Source organism: Megascapheus bottae, chromosome 32, assembly GCF_031878675.1.
Source record: "Megascapheus bottae isolate mThoBot1 chromosome 32, mThoBot2.hap1, whole genome shotgun sequence".
Classification (NCBI taxonomy): Eukaryota; Metazoa; Chordata; class Mammalia; order Rodentia; family Geomyidae; genus Megascapheus; species Megascapheus bottae.
In genome coordinates, this window is record NC_143540.1 from 7129135 (window position 1) to 7152261 (window position 23127).

The following is a 23127-nucleotide window of genomic DNA, read 5'->3' on the forward strand; positions in this document are numbered from 1 at the left end:
CCTTACAATGGTGGAGGAAGGGATGACCGAGCGGGAGGGAAGGGGCTCCCAGACAGAGACCCAGACAGAGACCCAGGCAGAGCCCGGCCGGCCCGAGAGCCTACCCTGCTGGCTGAGGTTTCCAGCGGCTCCGGCGCTGGGCTCCTCCCCTGTCTTCGATCCTAGGGGCGGGGCCCAAGCCTCGGCCCGCCCCGAGGCCCCGCCCGCCCGACTCGAACGCAAAGTCCACGGAAGACCCAGCTCCCACCGGGCCATGTCCACCGAGCCAGAGCTCATTGAGCTGCGGGAGCTGACACCTGCTGGGCGCACGGGCCCGGGCCGCGCCCGGCTGGAGCGAACCAACGCGCTGCGCATCGCGCCCGGCCCCGCGCGCAGCATCGCGCGGAAACAGCTCCCAGGACGCGGCCACCGCTTCCAGCCGGCGGGGCCCGCCACGCACACGTGGTGCGACCTCTGCGGAGATTTCATCTGGGGCGTCGTGCGCAAGGGTCTTCAGTGCGCGCGTGAGTAGCCGAACCGACTGTCAAAGGGCAAGTCGAGGCCCGGAGGGTTGGCAGGGACCGTCCCGCAGATCCGATCCCAGCCAGAACAGTAAGGGGAGGGTGCCTGTCACTGGTTCTGGTTTCAAGTTAGTCTTTAACGTGGCTGTGGCTGGACCTTAGAAAGCCTTTGTGCTTCCTGGCCTCTGAGCCTCTTCCCAACAATTCACTCACTCGGTTCCCTCCAGAATTCCTGGAGTGAAGAAGTTACCCACTTATGGGCAACGGCCTGTTAACAACAACAAAAACCTAGGGTGGGCTTCCTGCAAAAAGGAACTTTGCTGAGTATTTATTTACTAGGTTCCTATATTGGGACTCAGTGAACTAGATGCTAAAACAGAGAGCACAATCACACTTACAGAATATGGTCCTTCTGCCCTCCTGGGAATCACCAGCAAGCAGAAATTCACGGGATGAACACCAGCTAGAATCACCGGGGAGCTTTTATAGCTCTGCAAGCTCCAGTATGCTCAGGTTCTATCTCACAAGCCTATCTCAGACCTGCTGGAAGTGGGCCAGTCATTAAAAAAGCAAAACCACTCCAGCCCATTCTAATGGGCAGCCTGGTTTAAGAATCGAGTGTTTGGGCCTACATATGAGTTTAGGGATGGATGGTGCTTTAGGCCTGTGTGTGCATGGAGACCTCCTCATCCAGTAGAGGCACGTGTCACAAACTGAGCTGGTGAAGCACAGGAATTTGTGGCAATACAAAGCGTGAACAATGTTCTCAAGAAGAAACAAAGTGGCTAAGGAGATGACAAACAGGATAGTTTAGGTATCTAACAAAGATGCAAAGACAAGGGAGAAACTGAAGGCGTGGCTCAAAGGGTGGACGGAAAAGGCTGAGGCGGAGTTCACAAGCCTCAGAACAGAACTTCAAAAGAAACCAAAAGACCAAGAAGAGAGTTTGGGGTTTTGTCTCAAACAACGGAGTAATAATGGCAGTTTGTGCTGAAATGAGGGAACCCCCTGGTCAGAGCAGGGTTGAGGTGGAAGAAGAAAAGTGGATTCTGTTTGTATCACGGTCACTGTAGGATCTGGTCTAAGATGAGTAGTTAAGTTTGGATCTGGATCCAAGGCTGCCTGTGTAAACAGAGCAGGGACAGGCAGCAGGTGGGCAGTGAATATCAAACACATTAGATCTGGAAGTTGAGACAGAACTAGCAAAGGAGCTGAGGAGTGGCAGGGGAAGTGGGAATGAGTGTGGTCCCCTGAGCATCAAATGGAGATGAAAACTAGGTGAGAATGAAGAATGGATCACTGAGGAAAATCCACCTTAACTAGGCAGTTTCCTGGAGGGAGGGACAAGTGCAGGGAGTGAGGAGATGCGTGAAGACCCCTCCCCCCAAAGGCGGATGTATACAGGGTTTGGAGAGACTTATCTACTGGAGGGTGCCTTCGTTAAAGGTTTTTGGCTGTTTTCTCCAAACACATGGGTGGAGGAAGAGAAAGCGTTCTTCGCTAGGCCAAGTGTGAGCAGACTTGGATGTCTGGATCTCTAATCACTAAGGCTTTCCACACATGCACGCCACAAAGGGGGGCAGGGGGGGTTGAAATCGGCCCAGGAGAAGGGCCTCAGAACAGATAAGGGCGGGCCCCCAGAGCCCAGCCGGGAAGAGCAGCTGTCACCCAGGGGCTTGCCTTTAGTCCCCGGGCCGCTGCCCCGAGCTGAAGCGGGGGCTCCTCCGCAGACTGCAAGTTCACCTGCCACTACCGCTGTCGCGCGCTCGTCTGCCTGGACTGCTGCGGGCCTCGAGACCTGGGCTGGGACCCCGCGTTGGAGCGGGACACGAACGTGGTGAGTGCGGGGAGGCCGGGGAGGGGAGGGCGGGGACGCGGGAGCCTCGGGTGGGCGCGCGGGCTCGGCGGGCTGCCCCGGGGGGCTGCTCACCCCACCCTGACTCGACCGGCCTCACGCCAACGGCAGTCGACGCAAGCCCGGGCTCAGCCCACCACACACACTGACCGCATCCGCTTCCGGTCCTCGGGCGGCTGGGCAGGGGAGGGGGAGGGAGCCTGAGGAAGGGCGGGGTACTTGCACATGTGCGCATGCTCCGATGCGTCCCACCGGAAAGGTGGGGCTTGGGAGGCGGGCCCTTAGGGGAGCTGCCTAAGCGATGAGGTCATCACGTCAGACGCAACGTTTGTATCCCCGCCCACCCGCCCAATGAGACTAGCGTCCGGGTCCCGGCTCGTCTACGTTTCAATCTTAACGGTCGCGGCGCGGCGCTGGTCTCGGCGCAAGCGCGCACTGGCAGACACGCACGCAGACACGCACGCAGACACGCACGCGCGCACGCACGCAGGCCCTGGGGCGTGGGTCTGGAGGGTCCTGGACGCGCTGGGCTTGAGAGGGCGGACGGACGGGCGGCCGGGCGCGGCGATGGGCGAGGCCGAGACGCCTTCTTTTGAGATGACCTGGAGCAGCACGACCAGCAGTGGCTACTGCAGCCAAGAGGACTCGGACTCGGAGCTCGAGCAGTACTTCACGGCGCGCACCTCGCTGGTCCGCAGGCCGCGCCGGGACCAGGTGGAGGGGCCCGGGGGCGGGCGGCGGGCGCGGGGGGGGGGAACCCCGCCTATTCCCGGGGAGGGGGCCGGGGAAGCCACTCCGCCGCGGGCGGCAGACCCGAGATGGGCGTGGTCCGCCGTGAGCAGAGCCCGCCGCGCTCCCCTCGCCGGCCTTCGGGGTGTTGCCTCTGCTGGGGCGCCGAGTCCTCCTGCCTTTTCCGTGGTTCATAGGAGAGGAGAGGCCGGCTTTGAACTGCCGTCCTCCGCTCCTCCCGAGGAGCTAGGGTTACAGGCAGGAGGGAACTCGCGCCTCGTTCCCTAAGGGAAGTGGAGGGGGAAGCGGAGGTAGGGGGAGCCCTTCCTGGGAAGCTGGACACAGGTTTAGGAGAAGAAGGATGAGGGTCACCTTCCCCACCTCCTCTCCATCCAGCCTCACTCCTGATGGACAGCCGAGTCTCCAGGTGTTACTGGTCCCGATCTCTTGGAATGTACCGGATTCAAATCTCCCATCTTGGATGGAAAATAAATTTGGGAATGGATAGGTTGTAAAGCGCCAGGAGCATTACCCATGCGAGACAGGAATGCTAGTATGGATGGAAAGACACCCAGGTTACCAAATGAAAGTTTGCTAAGTGTGGTATCAGGACAGCTAAGCTTCTCGGAGTTTCCTAGGTGTTCTCATCATCAGAGATCTAGCCACCAGGCTCAGAAAACGTTCCCTGGGCTGGAATATCTCAGAATTACACACAGATGAGGACATCATGGGAACCGTGAGGTTTAGTATACCTGGCAGCTGTGGGGTAGAACTCTTTATTTGAGGCAAGAAAGTGGGATTGGATGATGGTTTGAGATGAATATTAAACAAAAATTCTTTATGAAAAGGATCCTACTGGGCTGAGAATGTGGCTTAGTGGTGGGGTGTTTGCCTAGCATGTGTGAAGCCTGGGTTCCATTCCTCAGTACCACATAAACAAAGCCAGAAGTGGTACTATGGCTTAAATGGTAGAGTACTAGCCTACAGTACAGAGAAGCTCAGGGACGGTGCCCAGGCCCTGAGTTCAAGCCCCAGGACTGGCAAAAAAAAAAAAAAAAAAAGTAAGCACCCTGAAATCTCAGGCCAGAGCTTTGGTGTATGGAGTCCTGGAATCATCTCCATACCTCTCAGCCTGAGACATTTTTGTCTTATGGGGAAAGCCCAAAAGCTCCTCCTGTACATCCCTCTGGGTCATTGGATTACTCTTCTAGCAAACAGTCTTGGAAACAGGAAAAAGTACTTTCCTCCCCTAGAATCCTGCAAAAGATAGTGCAGTGCTTTTATACCAAGCCCCTTGTTTGTTTCCTTCCTTTCCCACTCCACACCCACCTTTTTCTCTTTTTTTTTTTTAGTAATGGGGCTTGAACTCAGGACCTAGGTACTATCCCCTGAGCTCTCTTGCTCAAAAATAGAAATCCTATCAGTTTGAGCCACAGTGCCCCTTCTAGTTTTCTGGAGCCTAATTGGAGATTTATAAAAGTCTCACAGACTTTCCTGCCTGGGCTGGCTTTGAACCTCAGTGCTCAAATCTCAGCTTCATGAGTAGCTAGAATTAAAGGCATGAGCCACCAGCATCTGGCAAGCCCCTTGTTTTCTGAGTAAAGGTACTGAGGACTACTTAACTGGATAAGGAAAGAAACTGGAACTGAGAACATTGCATCCCAGTCCAGGATAACCCAGGAAGGGAAGAGAAAGGAGTCAGTTTTCTTAATCCTTGGCTGGAATTCAGAGCCATCTGAAAGAAGAGGAATAAGCACTATCTTCCTTCCATAGTCCATAAACTGAATGTCCTCTCAGGATTCCTCCTAGCTCACCCATCCCCAATCTGGGTACTTCTTCCCTTTGAGGTATTCTTTTCCTGTCCCAATCTCTGTTCTTTAGCCTGAACAAACATAACCACCACTTCTAGATTGAGGACTTTAAAGAAAATGGGAGCCTACACTTTTTTCAAACCCAACAGTGTTGCTCACTATCCCCCAAACAGTTTCTGCTGGAGTTTTTATTCCCTAGTACTCTCTTCCAGCCATGAACCATAGAAACAGGCCATGTGCATTAATTCCCACCTCTACCCCAAAGCCTTTTTCCTGTGAAGGCTTAGTCCTCAGCAGCGCTGGTCACTGGCTTGAACAGTAGTCTCTAAGTAAAGAGACTAGATGCCTGCTGCCCACCCATCCTCTCCAGCTGTCCCCATCAGTGCTTTTAAACAGGTCTCCAAGGCAGCAGTGAGAGAGAACCCTGGCTATGCTGGACCCAAAGTAATTCTATAAGAGACCTCCTGGCATTGGTCAGTGGTGATCTCAGCTGCATTTGTGATACTCCTGTTCCTACCAAACCCTGTCTGACGTCAACAGGAAATAAGGCTGAGGCAGTGGAGCCAAGTGAGTTTGCTAGAAGAATGTTAATTCAGAGTCCTCACTTCCTTCTCCCACCCTCCACACTTAATGCCAAAAAATACAATCCCTGGAGGAGGAGGGGGCTGAATGGTCAAGCTAAAAACTTTGTATGTCCGTACAGCAGGGATAATGCAGAACCCTCTCCTCCCCCCATTCCACACTTGCTTCGCACTTGGAGGATAAACTTTACCCGGAAGTTGCCTGTTTGCCTCTGGCAGATTGGATCCTTGCCTGAAGCTGCCTTTTGTGCAGTTTGGACCAAAGTTAAATAACTCGTCACAGTGATTTCCTCACTATGTCTGACAAGTATGGGAACTGACTCCAAAACCCCACCAAGGGGTGTTGAAGTTGTGGAGCTTATGCTTCCTCTGGTGCCTACTGTACTGGTAGGGGGGAAAATAGGCTGTCTTCACTAGACAAACCCTGACTCCAGCCCAGCTAGGGTGCTAGAATTTGCTGTGCGGTTGAAATGACTGTTTTATATTGTTTTCTTTCGCTTTTTTGTGGTACAGGAAAAGGAGGATTTGAACTTAGGCTGCAGTGTATGACGCAAGTGCTCAATCCCATCCCCAAGAAGTGACTTTACTTTGAACAAAAGTCTCTCCTCAGAGTCTCTCATATTTTTCTCAGCTCCTGGCAGTAGAGGGAAGCGAAATGATCTTGTTTTTGTCATCTCTGTCTGTAGCATGCCAAACCAGGAACAGTGATGGATTCAGGGTGGATGGGTTCAGTGACAGAATCAAAACAAGTTGATTTCTAAGGGCTGTCACAGGCTGTTTTTCAAGAGCCCCATATCCATTCTGGCCTGTTGTTTAGGATGAGCCAGTGGAGTGGGAGACACCTGAACTTTCTCAGGCTGAAACTGAGCAGAAGATCAAGGAGTACAATAGCCAGATAAACAGCAACCTCTTCATGAGCCTGGTGAGTTGACTGCTCAGAAAAGTGGGTGTGGGGGTCGGGAGTTTGGCCTAGTGGTAGAGTGCTTGCCTAGCATGCACGAAGACCCGGGTTCAATTCCTCAGTACCACATACTTAGAAAAAGCCGGAAGTGGTGCTGAGGTTCAAGTGGTAGAGCTCTAGCCTTGAGAAAAACCCAAGGACAGTGCTCAGGCCCTGAGCTCAAGCCCAGGACTGGCAAAAAAAAAAAAAAAAGAAAGAAAGAAAGAAAAGTGGGTACGGGAAAGGTCAGGGACCTAGCTGCATGCCTCATGCACAAAGACCCGTAGTCAAGATAGTCTCAAAAGGGCCCAAGTAGTAATTTATGTATACCCAGCTTAGCCCCAAGTGAACTAAAATCAAGACTATCCCATCTCATCTAGAACCTACTCTTCTGCTTTGTTTTTCTGTCTTTAGAACAAGGATGGCTCCTACACAGGCTTCATCAAAGTCCAGCTGAAGCTGGTACGCCCCGTCTCAGTGCCTTCCAGCAAGAAGCCACCTTCCTTACAGGATGCTAGACGAGGCGCAGGGCGGGGCACAGCTGTGAAGCGACGCACCTCCTTCTACCTGCCCAAGGATGCTGTCAAGCACCTACACGTCCTGTCACGCACTCGGGCGCGTGAGGTCATTGAGGCTCTGCTTCGCAAATTCTTGGTGGTTGATGATCCCCGGAAATTTGCACTCTTTGAACGAGCTGAGCGTCATGGCCAAGGTAGGCTTCCTATGCTACCCTAGCCCATATGAAAGTATATAGGCACGTGTCTGTGCATGCAGGGGCTGAGGCAGCTAGGCCTCTGTCTCATCATACATCCTTTCCCCCTCTCCTGGCCTGTAGTTTACTTCCGGAAGCTCTCAGACGATGAACAGCCCCTGAAGCTACGACTTCTTGCAGGACCCAGTGAGAAGGCCCTGAGCTTTGTCCTGAAGGAGAATGACACTGGGGAAGTGAATGTGAGTACAGTCTTCCTTAGAGCCTTGCTTGTCACTCAGTCATTAAGACTTGGAATGGAGCTGGAGGGCAAACTCTGCAGAGGCTTTCCCAGAGGGGGAGCCTTGTTACTAAAGTGAAAAGGTTTCAGGTCGCCTATGTCAGGGCCACAGCCTGTTAAAAGAGGCCAGGAAGCATTGTCTTAGTGTTTTGTTCTTTCTTGGCGCTTAATACTCTGAAGACTGAGGCAGCATCTGTCAACTACGTGGTGAGCCCAGATCACATCAAAGCCACACAAATACCCAAGACCAATACAGCACAGGCTCTTCTTGAAGAATTTTAAGATATTATTTTACTTTTTTAGGATTAATTAGTTGTACAAGGAGGTTTTATTTTGACATGTCCATATGTGCATACAGTGTACCTTCATCAGATTCAGCCCCTCCTTTATGTTCCTTCATCCCACCTCCTATAAGATTTTGAATCTAGAGGCTAGAGGATAGCTTACTGGTAGAGCATGTGCTTAGCATGCACAAGTCCAGAATTTGATCTCTAGCAGGAAAAAAAAAAAAGACAGCCAAGCGTTGGTGGCTTACACCTATTATCCTAGCTACTCAGAGAGGCTGAGATCTAAGGATCATGGTTCAAAGCCAGGCTGGGCAGTGAAACTTTTTATCTCTAGTTAACCACTCAAAAACTAAAAGTGGCACTGTGGCACAAGTGTTGGAACATTATCCTTGAGCACAACGGGACAGCATCTGGGCCCTGAGTTTAAGCCCCACCCATGACAGAAAAAAAAGGAGGGGGGAAGTGTGGCCTAGTTAGTGGTAGAGTGCTAGGCTAACATGCACCAAGACCCAAGTTGGATTCCTTGGTACCGCATATATAGAACAAGCCAGAAGTGGTGCTGTGGCTCAAGTGGTAGAACCCTAGCCTTGAGAAAGCCCAAGGACAGTGCTCAGGCCCTGAGTTCAAGCCCCAGGACTGGTTTAAAAAAAAAAAAAGCAATGGGGCTGTAGTTAATGGTGCTTGCTTAGGATGTGCAAAGGCTCTGAAGTTGATGCATTAACCCTTTTTTTTTTTTTTTGCCAGTCCTTGAACTCAGTCTTGAGCACTGTCCCTGAGCCTCTTTGTACTCAAGCCTAGCACTCTACTACCTGATCCACAGCACCACTTCTGGCTTTTTTCTGAGTAGTTTGTTGAAGATAGTAGACTCATGGACTTTCCTGCCTCAGCTGGCTTCAAACCACTATCCTCAGATCTCAGCCTCCCAAGTTACTAGGATTATAGGTGTGAGCCAGTGGTGCGCCCAGCTTTTTTTTTTTTAATTGACTGATTCCCAAATATTAGTCCTAGGTCGTTGGCTTAGACTCAGAGTTGGGCACAACCTGACAAGTAATTAAGGAACATCCATTTGTTGCCTCTCTTGAGGTGATTCTTTGTGGGATTCAACTGCTAGGGGATCCCTAGCACTGGCTATTCAGATAAAAGCTCAACCTCAGAAAGCCTAAGCAGTGCTGGCATGAGTAGCCAGGATGTGCTGATGTTCTCTGGAGAAGGTCTGCTGGGTTGTCTACCTGCCACAGCCTGTGTACCCCTGCCACCCCAAACAGTGGGATGCCTTCAGCATGCCTGAACTACACAACTTCCTGCGCATCCTGCAGCGAGAGGAAGAGGAGCACCTTCGCCAGATCCTCCAGAAGTACTCGCGTTGCCGCCAGAAGATCCAAGAAGCCCTACATTCCTGTCCGTTGGGATGACCACTTATACCCCTGGATGGCATGAGGAGAGTAGGCAGTGCCAAGAGCGTGCCGTGTGAGTGTGAGAGTCCACTGGGCCTGAAGAATGAGTGTGCATGGAGGTGCTCCCCTGTTGGGGGAAATAAGCCCAGAGAACAGCCAAGAAGCTGTTCCCTGTGTCCACCAGTGGGTGTAGCAGGGCATGGCTTGCCGCCCCCACTGCTCCTGGGGCTCAGGGTCCCAGTGGGCCAGGGCTACTCTAGGCAGGGACAGCTCCGAGCTTGCAGCAGGGGTGGAGCAGATGAGAGTCTCCCTACTTCAGTTCTCACATGTGAGAGTCTTGGAGACTCCCAACACAAAAGGGTAGTGTTTGCAGGGATGAGGGCCCTATTCTGTGGGAGAAGGTTTGGGGTCTTGGATAAAGTCTCAGGATACCCTAATTAGAGCCAAGAGTGGGTGCTCAGACTAAGGTAGACATCATTGTAAAATCTCTGATTCTCTCTATAGTGCCTTATGATTCACGCGTTCATGAGGTCAGGGAGGGCTGGCTCAGTGCCTCAGTACCACCTCCAAGGAGGAAGTCCCTGGGCCGGGCTCATTCCTTATTTGCCAAAGCTTGGGTTTTTGGATACTTTCAGTGAAGTGTGTGGATGTATGTAATGTTTTATGGCCTCAGCGGAATGCCTTCTATGGGGAAATGGATGATGAGTGACAGTTATCAGCAGGGCCTGAGGCCTGAAAGAATTGGCTGAATAAAGATTTTAAAAATCCCCTTGGTTTTGGACTTTTTATTGTGTGCCCAAACCACTACAGCCCCTGATTGCAGGTTTTCAGGGTATCTTTTGGGAGGTTGCCTTGAGACCAGTGTGTGACTATGTATACTCTAGATTCAGTCAGCACTCTGAGGTTCAAGTTACAGGGGGCAAGATAGGCTGCAGTTAGTTACAGCCTTCAGAAACCATTCTCTGAACATGCACCAAGCTCTGGGAGAAGCTGCAGACCAAGAACCATACGTGGCACCAATGGGTATACTTGTTGACAGTACTGGGGTTTAGGGAAAACAAAACAAAACACTGGATTTGAAGTTCTCCAGACATTTGGCTAGTTCACTGGGTTTTCTTAAGCAAGGAAAAAAAACCCAGCTGGGTAAGGTGGCTCACACTGGTATTCCTGGCTGCTTGGGAGGCTGATAACTGAAGATCATGGTTCAAAGCCAGGAAGGTCCAGGAGATGTCTCCAGTTACAGGGGGGAAAAAAAGTGTGTGTGTGGTTCAAATAGTAAGGTCTGAACAGCCTTGAGCAAAAAAGCTCAGGGTCAACACCCCACCCAGAGTTCAAGCCCCAAGACGAGCAAAAAAAAAAAAAAAAAAAAGCATTTTTAATTAGCATTACTTGTACAAGAGGGTTTCCATTTGGTATCTCCATGTTTGCAGAAAATGTACCCCATCGACCTCATTCCCTCTATCCCGCAAAACACTATTGAGAGCTTTGCTGCTCTCATTTCCATACATCATAAAACGCCCTCGGGTTCTGCCCCTCCTAAAGACGCTGTAAAGGGCAAAGCCAGAGGGCCACCTCTGTACCCTGGCCTTAATCAGGACCTAAGCGCTGGCTTGAGGTGTCCTGTTGACTAGGCTCGCTGGGCTTGGGCTTGGTGTCAGGAACACTGGAGTTGCCACACACGACCACCAACCGACCACGGGGCCAGAACCCAGAGTGACGGCCACCCGGGAAGGGCCGCGGCCCCAGCGGCGCCAGTGACTAGAGCGTGGCCTGCTGGGATTCGTGGGGAGGGGGCTGGTCCACATAGCATGCTGGGATACCTGTAAGGATAACCATTGGCTTAGCCCCAAAGACCGACGAGAGTGGCAGCCAATCAGAGGGGGCAGCGCGCGGAAGCGGAAGTGAGGTTTCCGTGGAGACAGCCGAGCCCGCAGAAGGCGGCGGCGGCGGCGGCACCTGCGAGCGGAGGCAGGGGCTGGGCATGCTGGTGTCCACTGCGCTGTGAGAGCCGAGCGGCCGCGGGGACCGCCATGCGCCGGCGGCCCTGACATGGGCGCCAGCGGCTCCAAAGCTCGGGGCCTCTGGCCCTTCACCTCGGCAGCGGGGGGCGGCGGCCCGGAGGCTGCGGGCAGTGAGCAAGCTTTGGTGCGGCCTCGATCCCGTGCGGTGCCACCCTTCGTATTCACGCGCCGCGGGTAAGGGCTTGAGTTCTGTCTCGGAGACCAGCCGGGCGTCCCGGGGAGGAAGCCAGACAACCCCTCCCCCCTGCATCAGAGTCAGGACGGCTCCCATATTTTGCTCCCCCATCGGAGCAAAGGGGTGGGGAAAAGCCTGGCAGTGGCCCCTGGAGGCCTGCGGGTTTGAAGGTGTTCCGAGGAAAGGGTGGAACCGAGGCTGGGCCCCTGAGCATGCGCTACTCCTCAGGAAAGCTGAGGTTTCCACGAGACCTCAGGATCTTCTTGTCATTCCAAGTCAGCGTGCAAATTGGAGACTAAAATTCACCCTATTCTAAGGGGGGGAATGACTTTCGGTGTAGATGTCTTTCCTTCCGCAAAGTAGTGGGGTCGGACCCCTCAGAGTAGTGACTGGGAAATCAAGGCTGGGGTCCTAATGTTTAAAGTGAGACTTGGGGAGGGGGGGAAGACCCTCGCCCATTTATGTTACCCAGATCTGGAGTGCTGACTTAACTCCTCTTTCCACAGGAACACCAGAATCTGGTCCTAGGTGAGCTTCTGGCACTTTCTCTGTGGTGGAGATGATGGTTGCACTAGCCACTGGAAGCAAGGGCTGCAGTTTTCCTCCCTTTAGGCTCTTCCCAGCGCAGACATCCATAGCTTTTAAGTGTTAGGCACTTGGCCAGTAATGTTTTCTGGAATAAAACTAACATCCTTAAGCCATCACCTTGCCCTCTCTATAATCCCTGAATGAAGGGCCTCATGTTGGAATGGAACAAACCACTGATGGGAACTAGCTCTGGTTGCTTGAACCATGTGCTGTGGCAATGGTCTCTCCTGGGGGCTCCAACCTCCATCCGTATTATCCTCTCTTCTTCTAATCTTAGAGTTGGTCATGCTTCTTCGTGGTCTGTGGCATTTGCCATGAACAGCCTATTCTGTTTTCTACACAGTTCCATGTTCTATGATGAAGATGGAGATCTGGCTCATGAATTCTATGAGGAGACAATCATCACCAAGAATGGGCAGAAGCGGGCCAAGCTGAGGCGGGTACATAAGAATCTGATTCCTCAGGTGAGGGGCTGGGCAGTGGTCATAGAATCCTACACCAAGTACATTGCAATAGACTTCAAAGAGATCTACTGGGGGAGGGAGAGGTTGGGAAGAACAGGAAGGCTTTCTGGAGTAAAGGCCTCTGAGCCAACCCTCACTAGCCTCTGTTTCCATGGCAGGGCATCGTGAAGCTGGATCCCCCTCGCATCCATGTGGATTTCCCTGTGATCCTCTATGAGGTGTGAGCCTGGGGTGGCAGACACAAGCACTCCCTGCCCCAGCAAGTAACCCAAGTGTGGCTTCCACTGAGGAGTCCAGGCTGTGGCCACAACCCTGAATAGACTCCAATGGCCCAGAACCTTCAGCTGTGAGCAGGGCAAGTCCCTTGGTGTTAATCAGGCAATGGTTTGTTTGTGAGTAAGAGGTGGTTGGTGGCTGGTAAAGCTAATGGAAGAGTTTCCAGTCCACCCTCCCCGACCACCCCTGCAAGAAGCATGGCAAGCCATGTGCCAGTCAAGAATGCCTGGTTCCAGGCTCCTTGCCTGGCATGCTTTCTTCCAAGCTTGTCTAGGGCCCAGCCCTGCTAGAAGCTTCAGCACTTTACAAGCAAAGTCTGCCTTCTTCCAGCCCCTGGGCTGTGGGGGCTGAAAACACGTGAGAACTTCCTTCCCTCATTTCCCTTATCCCTAGTTGGAGCATTTCAGCCGTTTGCTACCTCGATTCCTCCTGTGTTGGACAGAGGTGGGGGCAGCACCAGCCTGATTCTTCCTGCCTACCTGCCATTTGTGCCCACTCTGGAATGGACAGTTCCCTAACTGTTAATAGGAATGGATACTGGTGTTGGAGGCTTCTTCCTTCAAGCAGGGCTAGGCTGATCCCTCCTCTCCCTCCCCCACAATTAGTTTTGTCCCCTTTCCCAGATAAAAGGGTGCAAGCCACGGTCGGGACAGGCTGTGCCTGTGGGGAGGTATTACAAGCCACCTGTTCAGTCTGATTCCCCCTTGCCATTATGCCAGCCCCTTTTACCCTGTTTGAGAGGGACTGTCTGGTGGTGAGCAACACAGTAGAGCTGGTGCCACTATGGGAAACCTACCACCCATTCCCCTAAAATATCTTCACCCCTTCAGGATCACTCAAGGGAAAGTACTGGAGCCCCTTGCTAGGTACAGAAAGGAGGGAAAGACCATAAAAGGCATACTTAAAATGTGAAGGTTTGTAAATAATCTAATCCACAATGATGTTGGGGCAGAGTCTGATTTCTATATAGAGATGACTTTTTTTTTTTCTTTATTGTGCAAAGCTCTGTGCTTCTGGAGTGTGGGAAATGGCTTGGGGTAGGTGACCCCCAGCATAGGAAGAATGTTGTTATTTGTTCAATTTCAATAAAAATTATTTGTAGATCCTGCACAGAAGAGTGGCATCTTGTGGAACTGTGTGACACTCCGTGTCTAGTCTACCTTCCCAACTCCTGGGCTGGCTTCATCTCCACATCTACTGCCAGCACCAAGAGTGGTAAACCTGAACCCTGCCACTGGCAATACCAGTCGTGACCAGCAGGTGGCTGTGTTTACACAGATATGACCACAGGTGGGGAGTGGAGCTGCCAGCCTGTCCATTGTTGTGGTAGCAGTCAGAGGTCTTGAGTTACTTCATTATTGATTGGCCCCAGCTATAGGACCTCAGGTTGTTCTGGAATAGTTCTGGATAGTTCTTACCCCTACATTACCATCTGACCTCAAGTGAGATTAACAGCTAAAGCCTCAGGCCTGACCTTAAATGAGCAGCAACTGGACAGGTGTCACCACACCACACTTGTGGTGACACCAGGCTCTTTTGCCTCCCCCCAGACCACCCCTGGGAAAAAGAACTTGGGCTTCTGTTCCAGAGGGCAAAGTGCAGCTCCAGAGACTTCCTTTGCTCTCTGCCAAATGTTCTGGGTCTGCTGTGGGGCAGACCTAGCCTTCACCATCAGCTCAACAATTTCCAGGTAGAGTGTGGAGGAATAGGGCATCTAGGCTTCTGGGTGTGGGCACATGGCCTGCCAGTCTTTCAAAGTCTTCAGTTTGTTGAGTCTGGAACAGATTCACCCTTGCAGTCTGGACTTGCACTTCTGTGAGCTGCCTTCCCATCCCCCATAGTATGCCAGGACTAAGATCCTGGACTTCCTATACTGCTCCCACCCCCACCCTTGCCAATTGGCTGTCCAGCAGCCAGGGCTCTCCCATACCAGACAACATCCTATCTCCCACCACACTGTCCTGCCCAGGGGAACTCCCTCCCTGTGCTGAGCTTGCCTCTCTGACCCCAAAGCTGGAAACAATGGGAGTCAGGGCAGTGCTTCCCCACTCCCTCCCGCTGGGCTGTGCTCACTTCCTTCCTGCTGCCGGGCCTGAGGAAGTGTCCCTGCCCAGGGACAGTCAGGCCTGGCCTTCTTTTGTCCCAAGGGTCCCCACCCTTAGAGCCTCTGTCTCTTGTGAAGCCAGCACCAAAGGTACCAGGACATTGTCCCTTCCCCTGCCATGTCCTGAGAGACAGTCTCCAAGGTATGTACCCAACGTCCCCAGCCCCCATACTGCCTTCTGTGCACAGAGGGGCCACTGGGTTATTGGAAAAGTGAGCTGGTGCTCACTAGTGTTTTCAGCTAGTGGAAAGAAGCAGGCTTAGGATGATTTAAGGGTGGGCAGATTTATCTGCACCAGGGGAGAAGACTGTTGGAAACTTGCTACAACTCTCTATGGGAACCTTGAGAACTCCCATAGAATGCACACCTTTCCTAGCCTGTGTGGTAAGGGGCCCCTGCTCTGCAGCAGACTCTGAGACCCATCTGGCAGGACAGCAGCTGGCTGAAGCTCCCCCCCCCCCCCAGCCACACTGATCACATTGTCCTCTCGTCACACTGGGGACTCTTCTGCTCTCAATGGAAAAAAAGAAAACTTGACTCAGCTCCTGGAAGTTCCCCGGACCCTCCCCCCCTCACCAGGGCTAATTCCTTTCTTGGGCACCTGCTCTAGAGAACCATCAGCTAACTATTCCCCCAAATAATTTGACTCCCACAAAGAGCACCACCTCACACTCTCCTGAGGTTTTAAGGATGACCCCTCACATCAGGGAACATGGAGGCAAATGGACTCCTCCGTGTGGGCGCGAAGCAAAGTGGCACCTGAGCTTGGGCTCATGGCTGCCCTGGCAACCTGGGACAATCCTACTCGGGAAGGGCGGGAAAGGGGCAGACAGCTGGGGGGCATCGGGACGGGAAACTCGGGGAGGGCCATCTCCTCCCCCGCGCCTGTTCCTAGCCCTTTCCTCTCGGAGGGGCAGCAGGAAGTGCGGAGAAAGGGCTGGGATGGGAGGCGGGAGCGGCTGGAGGAAGGGAGGGCGGAGGGAATGGGGTTTCTCCAGTCCCCGTCGGCGGCCCGGTGGGCAGCAGCAGGCGGGAGTAACCTGGCTGGAGAGGCGGCCCTGGCGGCGGAGGCCCCGCCGACCCCCACCTCCGCACAGGTGAGCGCCGCGCGGGGGGCGCGCGGTTACGGGGGACACGGGGCGCTGTGGGAGCCTGGGTCCCCGAGCCGAGGTCGGGTCTCGGAGGTGAGGTCGGGGCGAACCGGCCGGGCGAGGGGCTCTGGATCTACAGAGCGGCCCCGCGCAGCCCCTCCGTCCGGCCCCCCATCCTGGAGGGGGGAGGACCCCAGGAAGCCGGCCCTCCTCCCGCACCCCCAGGCCCGCGATCCCCACCCCGCCCCGCCGAGCCAGCGACCCGGGGTTTCCAGGACAACCCTGGCCGGGGCCGGCGGGGGGTGGGGCCTCCTCTCAGACTCTAGGGGAGCGGGACTGGAGGACTCCCCGAGGACAGCACTCCAGCTCCAGAGGGTGGAGCCTCGTCTCCCCAGCGGGGACCCCAGGGCCCGGCCCGGAGAGGCCACCTCCCTTTCTTCCGAGCCTTCATTCCCTCCGTCGGTCCCTTTAAGAGCGGGCCGGGGGGGGGGCCGGGGGGCGGGCGGGCCGGGGGGGCGGGGCCGGGGGCGGGCGGGCCGGGGGGCGGGGCCGGGGGGCGGGCGGGCCGTACCACCGGCGGCGGGCCGCGGGGGAGGCTCGTCTCCAGCCCGTGACCCCGGCCGTGGCTGGGACTCCCGCGGACGGCCGTGACCGGGCGGCTTCGGGTGTCCCACGCGCGGCCCATCCCACCGCCAGACACCGCGTGGACCTCGGGCCCCGGGGCGGGCGGCGCTGGCCCGGAGCGGGGCCGACGCCCCCTCCCGCCCGGCCTTCCCGCCGGCTCCCGCCCTCCGCGGCCCGGAGCCTTCTTAAAGGAGCCGCGGGCTGGGGGCGGAGCCCGCGGGAGCGGTGCTGGGGCTGCAGGCCGGAGCGGACCAGGGCTCGGCCGGGCCCGGGATGGCGGCAAGCTCGGCGCGGGTCCCCGCGGCAGCCGGTGCGAGGTGAGGTCGGGGCGCTGCCGCCCTGGCGGCTCTTCAGCCCCACGCTGGAACCCCGAGCCCCCAGAGGCCCCCCCCCCCCGCCCCGAGAGACGCGGCCCTGGAACCCCACCTCCCGCGGGGCTCCGGCCCCACGTGCGGGCCGGGGGCGGGGTCCGGCACAAAGGCCGGCGGCGACCTCCTCCCCGGGGCCCGCCGGGCGCCGGGGCGGGGAGGCCGCTGCCCCTTTGTCCCTGCGGGGCCCCCTGCACACCTGGGGCCGTGTCCGTGCGTGGAAACGGGGCCTGACAGCCTCACTCTGCACAGATACCTTCCGAAGCCGCGTTCCTAAAACGACTCCCCCGATTCCTGCCTTACCGTATTGTGGTGGTTCCTGTGGATCCGGGATTTTCCACCGGGTAGTTGAGGGTTGGGGGCTCGAGGTTAAGGACTTTCTGAAGCATCTGGGTACCTCTGGCCACCAGTCCATCCCCCCCCCCCCACACACACACCGTCCGATTCTCTGGGGGTGGTCAAAGATGTGACTCCATTCTTGCCCAGCTAAAGCCTGCTAGCCACTCCACGGAAGAAATCCTGTGCTTCTGGAAGCTGAGGGTGTCTGGCCTGCCTTGCGGTGATCTGTGATCTCTCATCCTATCACAGCCTTCCATGGGGTGTGAATAGCCAGGAACACGGAGCCCCGCACAGCCTGGGCTTCTATAGCATAGAGGGTGTTGGAGTTGAACACTCCAGAATTCTCTAAGCCTAAACTTGCTCTCTCCCATCCCTTCCTTCAGCTCCTGAGCTGGTGCTAGGCAGGGGGTAGTTCCTGCAGCGCCCAGCATGTGGACTGGCTTGGGGCTCCTCGTCACATTGGCTCTGGTACTGGCGGTGGCATGGACCACGGAGCGCAAGCCCACGGCCCCGCCCATCTTCACAGGCCGGCCTTTTGTGGTAGCATGGGATGTACCCACACAGGACTGTGCCCCGCGCCACAAGGTACCGCTGGACCTGAGTGCCTTTGATGTGGAGGCCTCACCTAATGAAGGTTTTGTGAACCAGAACATCACCATCTTCTACTACAACCGCCTCAGCCTGTATCCACGTTTCGATTCAAGGGGGATATCAGTGCATGGCGGTGTACCACAGAATGGCAGCCTCTGGGCACACCTGCAGATGCTGAAGAAATCCGTCGAGCACTACATTCGTACCCAGGAACCGACCGGCCTAGCAGTCATTGATTGGGAGGATTGGCGGCCTGTGTGGGTACGCAACTGGCAGGACAAGGATGTGTACCGCCAGTCATCTCGCCAGCTGGTGGCCAGCCGCCACCCTGACTGGCCCACAGACCGAATAGTCAAACAAGCACAATATGAGTTTGAGTTTGCTGCACGGCAGTTCATGCTGGAGACACTACGCTATGTCAAGGCAGTCAGACCTCGACACCTCTGGGGCTTCTACCTCTTTCCCGATTGCTATAATCACGACTATGCACAAAACTGGGAGACCTACACGGGCCGCTGTCCTGACGTTGAGGTAGCCCGCAATGACCAGTTAGCCTGGCTGTGGGCTGAGAGTACAGCGCTCTTTCCCTCCGTCTACCTGGATGAGACACTCGCTTCCTCCACTCAGGGCCGCAACTTTGTCAGCTTCCGTGTACAAGAGGCTCTTCGCGTGGCTCACACCCATCACGCCAACTACGCGCTCCCAGTTTATGTCTTCACACAACCCACCTACACCCGCAAGCTCAGTGGACTCACTGAGGTATGTGTGTCTTCCGAAGGCAACCACTGCACATTTGGGGAAACCAAAGGCCTAACGCTCTGGTCATAGCCAGTTGTGTACTCACTGCATATATCTTCCAATCATTCTTTTTGTGATCTTAAGAAGGGATGACCATGTCCCCCATTTTGGGGACACTACACTGGGAAGTTGATCTAAATCCTCCAGTAAATCCAAGGACACCAGAGACCCGGGCATTCTGATTTGGAGTCTGTCCTGGTAGATATATCCTAGTCTCATGGGAGCCCTTGCTTTGGAGGTGGAGGCCCAACATGGGGGTAGAAATGGGCTTAAACTTTTATGAAGAAAGAAAAACAGCTAGGGGCTGGTGACTCACGCCTGTGATTCTCATTATTCAGGAGGTTGAGATCTAAGGATGGAGATTCAAAGCCAATCTGGGCAGGAAAGTCTATGAGATTTTATCTCTGATCATCTAACCAAAAAAACCTAGAAGTGTGGCTTTTGTGCTCAAATGCCAGTCTTGAAGGGAAAAGGCCAAGTAAGAGCTTCTTGGCCCTGAGATTAGAGCACCACTACCAGCATTTTTTTAAAAAGGGAAGGAAGGAAGAAAAGCAGTCTGTCTCTGGGAGGCAGGCATGTGGGGAGGAGTGTCAGCAGATTTGAACCAGCCTGTCCACTATTTCTCACCACTTGCTGTCAGTCTTCCTCATGACTGTCCCCTCTCCACACAGATGGACCTCATTTCTACTATTGGTGAGAGTGCAGCCCTGGGTGCAGCCGGTGTCATCCTCTGGGGTGACTCAGTGTACACCTCAAGTGTGGTAAGTGAGACTCACCTAGCCTACCGGAAGTGAGACTACAAAGATGGGGAGGGGGGGGGGGCATGACTTTGCCCCCAGCTTTACTCAAATGTGCAAATCCCATACCGGTCTTTGTCCTTACACAAAAAGAAGGTAGTGACTCACGCCTGTAATCCTAGCTACTCAGGAGGCTGAGATCTGAGGATCAAGGTTCAAAGCCAGCCTGGGCACAAAAGGACCTGAGACTGTTATCTCCAATTAACCTCTAAAAAATTGGAAAGCAGAGCTTGGCTCAAGGGTAAGGCGGTAGCCTTGAGCTGAAGACCTCAGGGACAGCACCCAGGCTGTCCCCATGACCCACCCAAATAAGAAAGTGCTACTACCCTGAGTTCAAACAGCTGGAGTTACACCCTTTCCTGCCTCTACCCAGATGGATTCTAGTCTCTAGTCTCTCCTCCAGTCTTAGGTCTCAGCAGGAATAGGGTGTATGTGTGTGTGTGTGTGTGTGTGCGCGCGTGGGCGCGTGTGCATGACATGTACCCACACATATATCCTGTTAAGAAAAAGTACTGATAGATTCAGGGTATGACTCTGTTAGAGCACTTGCCTAGCATGCACAATGCCCTGGGTTCAGTCCCCAGAACCATGTGTGGCCGGGTACTGGTGGCTCTCGCCTGTAATCCTAGCTATTCAGGAGGCTGAGATCTGAGGATCAGGTTCCAAGCCAGCCTGAGCAAGAAAGTCCATAAGACTTTTGTCTCTAATAAAGTATTCCAGAAAAGCCAGAAGTGGCATTGTGGCTCAAGTGGTAGAACTCTAGCCTTGAGCCAAAAAAAGCTGTGTAGTTTCCACAACGGAGACAAGATCTTTTGTCTGGGCTTGCCACACTGACTCAATTACTATCTCTGATCGCTCCACAGGAGACGTGCCAGTACCTCAAGAATTACCTGACACAGAAACTGGTCCCCTATGTCGTTAACGTATCCTGGGCCACCCAGTATTGCAGTTGGACCCAGTGCCAAGGCCACGGGCGCTGTGTACGCCGCAACCCCAATGCCAACACCTTTCTACACCTCAGTGCCAGCAGCTTCCGCCTCGTGCCTGGCCAAGCACCTGATGAACCCCATCTGCGACCTGAGGGAGAACTCAGCCGTGCTGACCTTACCTACCTACAAACACACTTTCGCTGCCAATGCTACGTAGGCTGGGGTGGCAAACAATGCCAGTGGGACTACAGGCAGTCAACGGGAGGTGCCCGTGGGTCTTGGACTGGGTCTTACCTCACCAGCCTGATGGCTCTGATAATTGTGGCCTTCACTTGGACCTTTTAAAAGAGTCTCTCGCCTGGCTACTAAGACGAAGCCAGCTAGCCTCTGCCTAGAGCTCTCCTGGGCAAATAGGACCCTGAGGGGATAGACAAGACAATACCCAGAGGGCATCCATATCCAGCTGTTCTCCCTCTCCCCCACCCCTGTTCTAAGGGGGAGGGGAAACCCCTGAAGAGTCCCCCTTCTTTCCTTGTCAGCTGGGCTGGGGATAGCTTGACCCTACTCTCTTGCCTTTAGATAGTTTATAATTATTATTATTTGGAGAGTCTCTTTTGTAAATTAAATATTGAAAACAACTGCTTTGGTGATTTTCTCTTTCTGGGTTCAGGGTATGTAAGTGCTTCCTGGGTCACTCATTTTCTGTAAAACCCTCTGCTAGGGGCTTCTCGCCTGTCAAATATGGTCACGAGGACTTAGAAAACCACAGACACCCAACCTTGTGGCTGTTGTGTTGAGACCCAGGACACTAGGCCCCCCACACAACCTCAACACCAAAAGTGGATGTTGCTGGGTTTTGTGTGTGTGTATCTTCCTGGAGTTTGAACTGAGGGACTGGGTGCTATCCCAGAGTTTTTTTTTTTTTTTTGCTCAAGGCTAGTGCTCTACCACTTGAGCCACAGTGCCACTTCCAGCCTTTTGCTGGTTAACTGGAGAGATGAGTCTCCCTAACTTTCCTGTCTGGGCTGGCTTTGAACGAAGATCCTCAGATCTCAGCTTTCTGAGTAGCTAGGATGACAGACATGAGCCACTGGCACCCAGCTAGACCTTACTAGATACCTGGAATGCGGTTGAGCCCCACGTTGTATGAGAGATGGAGCTTGCTGGGCTTCTACCATTCCTCTTGCTTCCCAAGTTGAATTAGCATCAGCCTCCTTGCCTTGCTCCCCAGGGGAGAAGGGAAGTAGATGATCGTCCCTGCTTCCAAGGATAATGGATTCCAGTTAAATGCATCATCTGGGTCCCTTGAGTCTGATAGGTAAGAAGGCAGGAAGGAGATTGGGATGTCCCCTGTCAAACTGATATTTGACAGGGCTGAAGGGCAGCGCCCCTCCCCCAAAAAATTCATAAATGTGTGATGTGCCTCTTATCCTAGCTACTTTAGGAGGCTAAAGTCCAGAAAACTAACCTAATTCCCAGCCAGCCAGGGCAGAAAACGTCCCTGAGTGTCCATCTCCAATTGTCTAATAAAAAGCAGGGCTGGCCCTGATACTAATGGCACAAAGCTGTAATCCTAGCTTTTCAGGAGGCTGAGATCTGAAGATGGATCAGGGTTTGAAGCCACAAACCCAACCCCTGCGGCAAAGTCCTTAAGGCTCTTATTTCCAGTTAACCACAAACACACAAAGGCCAGAAGTGGAACTGTGGTTCCAATGGTCAGAGCACTAGCCTTGGGCACAAAAGGTCTGGAGGCTACTGGTGCAGCTCTGAGTTTAAGGCCCAGGACAGGCACGAGAGAGACAGAGAGAAACAGAGACAGAAAGACAGAGAGGGAGAGGCTCCCATCAGAACAACTCAACTCCAACTCAACTCTGAGCTGCTTTACTCAGCTCAACTCCACTCCTCTCTTCTGCTTAGCTATGAGATCCACCTGGGGGTGGGGGGTCACTCCTATCCATGACTCACACAAACACATACAACCCTACCCTCAGGAAATCAACTGATTCTGGAAGAACAGACGCAGCTGAAAGGCCAGAGTGAGAAGCTTGCACAAGATCCTGGTTATCAAAGTAAAAACAAAATGGGTGGGGGATTGGAGGAAATCATCCTCTCTCAGTGCTTTGTATGTTAAGATGCCAGGGAACAAAGCATAGCTGAATGCTGCAGGAAGTTGGAACACAGCCTCTAATGAGGTCGGGGCTGGAGTATGTCTTTGAGTCAACTCCAGGGGCTTCCCTGGAGTTGACTTCATCTGAAAGCAGTAAACCTCTAAGCATACACCTGGGCCAATCCTGAGCTGGGTATTTAGAGACATAGCTGTGAACCACACCAAGATAAACCTCTGTGCTCATGAGAATGACAAAGTTGGAGCCACACACTAGATGCCAAAACCGCATCAAATGCTAAATGATAAGAAGGTTCCAGACGAAAGCATGTGGATGAGGAGACAGTGTGGTCAGGAAGCAAAGCCCGAGGAACAAGCTTGGCCAACCAAATCAGTGCCAACTGATATTGTCAAGAGGTTCCTCCATTGCTGGGTGCTGGTGGCTGGCTGATGCCTGCCCTCCTAGCTACTCAGGAAGCTGATGTCTGAAGTTTGAGGTTCAAAGCCAGTCCAGGCAGGAAAGTCCATGAAACTTTTATCTCCAATTAAACCACCACCACATAAAAAAAAAAAAATGGAAATGGAGCTATGGCTCAAGGAGTAGAGCAGGGTCAGTGTCTGGGCCCTGAGTCTCCCTTATCCCCCTGGATGGAGGTGACAGAAGACTGCATGGCAGCACCTATACATTGATATAAATGTAGATAGTAACAGGCAGTGCATACTAAAATGGGAGGGTCTCAAGTGCTCATGGCTGTCGTGGGGAGAAACCAGA

The 23127-nt window shown here is 53.9% G+C and overlaps 3 protein-coding genes across 8 annotated transcripts; all 3 read left to right on the forward strand.

Annotated features, from left to right (window-relative positions):
- The first annotated feature begins 3 nt into the window (after nucleotides 1-3).
- Rassf1 (Ras association domain family member 1) lies at nucleotides 4-9854 on the forward strand. 3 transcript variants are annotated; one of them, XM_090323403.1, is made up of 7 exons: nucleotides 4-503; nucleotides 2231-2337; nucleotides 2953-3069; nucleotides 6294-6398; nucleotides 6831-7128; nucleotides 7252-7367; nucleotides 8958-9854. In XM_090323403.1, the coding sequence occupies exons 1-7, from the start codon at nucleotides 8-10 to the stop codon at nucleotides 9102-9104; spliced, it is 1386 nt and encodes a 461-aa protein (XP_090179529.1). In that variant the 5' UTR covers nucleotides 4-7; the 3' UTR covers nucleotides 9105-9854. The 3 variants fall into 3 exon arrangements, with proteins under 3 accessions (XP_090179529.1, XP_090179527.1, XP_090179528.1); XM_090323401.1 differs by lacking the exon at nucleotides 2953-3069; XM_090323402.1 differs by lacking the exons at nucleotides 4-503; nucleotides 2231-2337 and having other exon boundaries at nucleotides 2722-3069.
- A 1158-nt stretch (nucleotides 9855-11012) lies between these two features.
- Tusc2 (tumor suppressor 2, mitochondrial calcium regulator) lies at nucleotides 11013-13725 on the forward strand. Of its 2 annotated transcripts, XM_090323364.1 has the most exons (4): nucleotides 11013-11281; nucleotides 12214-12334; nucleotides 12493-12552; nucleotides 13004-13725. In XM_090323364.1, exons 1-4 carry the CDS (start codon nucleotides 11136-11138, stop codon nucleotides 13073-13075), a joined length of 399 nt encoding a protein of 132 aa, XP_090179490.1. In that variant the 5' UTR covers nucleotides 11013-11135; the 3' UTR covers nucleotides 13076-13725. The 2 variants fall into 2 exon arrangements, with proteins under 2 accessions (XP_090179490.1, XP_090179491.1); XM_090323365.1 differs by having other exon boundaries at nucleotides 12493-13725.
- A 1060-nt stretch (nucleotides 13726-14785) lies between these two features.
- Nucleotides 14786-20879, forward strand: Hyal2 (hyaluronidase 2). Of its 3 annotated transcripts, none has more exons than XM_090323632.1 (4): nucleotides 14786-14856; nucleotides 17520-18486; nucleotides 19197-19286; nucleotides 20186-20879. In XM_090323632.1, the coding sequence occupies exons 2-4, from the start codon at nucleotides 17566-17568 to the stop codon at nucleotides 20594-20596; spliced, it is 1422 nt and encodes a 473-aa protein (XP_090179758.1). In that variant the 5' UTR covers nucleotides 14786-14856; nucleotides 17520-17565; the 3' UTR covers nucleotides 20597-20879. The 3 variants fall into 3 exon arrangements, with proteins under 3 accessions (XP_090179758.1, XP_090179757.1, XP_090179759.1); XM_090323631.1 differs by lacking the exon at nucleotides 14786-14856 and adding an exon at nucleotides 16654-16746; XM_090323633.1 differs by lacking the exon at nucleotides 14786-14856 and having other exon boundaries at nucleotides 17166-18486.
- The last annotated feature ends 2248 nt before the right edge of the window (nucleotides 20880-23127 follow it).

Coding starts and splice junctions, on each gene's coding strand:
- Hyal2 (XM_090323632.1), top strand. CDS start 17,566: ATGTGGACTGGCTTGGGGCTCCTCGTCACATTGGCTCTGGTACTGGCG. Junction 18,487..19,196: donor AGCTCAGTGGACTCACTGAG/GTATGTGTGTCT, acceptor CTCTCCACACAG/ATGGACCTCATTTCTACTAT. Junction 19,287..20,185: donor CAGTGTACACCTCAAGTGTG/GTAAGTGAGACT, acceptor ATCGCTCCACAG/GAGACGTGCCAGTACCTCAA.
- Rassf1 (XM_090323403.1), top strand. CDS start 8: ATGGTGGAGGAAGGGATGACCGAGCGGGAGGGAAGGGGCTCCCAGACA. Junction 3,070..6,293: donor GCAGGCCGCGCCGGGACCAG/GTGGAGGGGCCC, acceptor CCTGTTGTTTAG/GATGAGCCAGTGGAGTGGGA. Junction 7,129..7,251: donor AGCTGAGCGTCATGGCCAAG/GTAGGCTTCCTA, acceptor CCTGGCCTGTAG/TTTACTTCCGGAAGCTCTCA.
- Tusc2 (XM_090323364.1), top strand. CDS start 11,136: ATGGGCGCCAGCGGCTCCAAAGCTCGGGGCCTCTGGCCCTTCACCTCG. Junction 11,282..12,213: donor TTCGTATTCACGCGCCGCGG/GTAAGGGCTTGA, acceptor TTTTCTACACAG/TTCCATGTTCTATGATGAAG. Junction 12,553..13,003: donor TCCCTGTGATCCTCTATGAG/GTGTGAGCCTGG, acceptor CCTTATCCCTAG/TTGGAGCATTTCAGCCGTTT.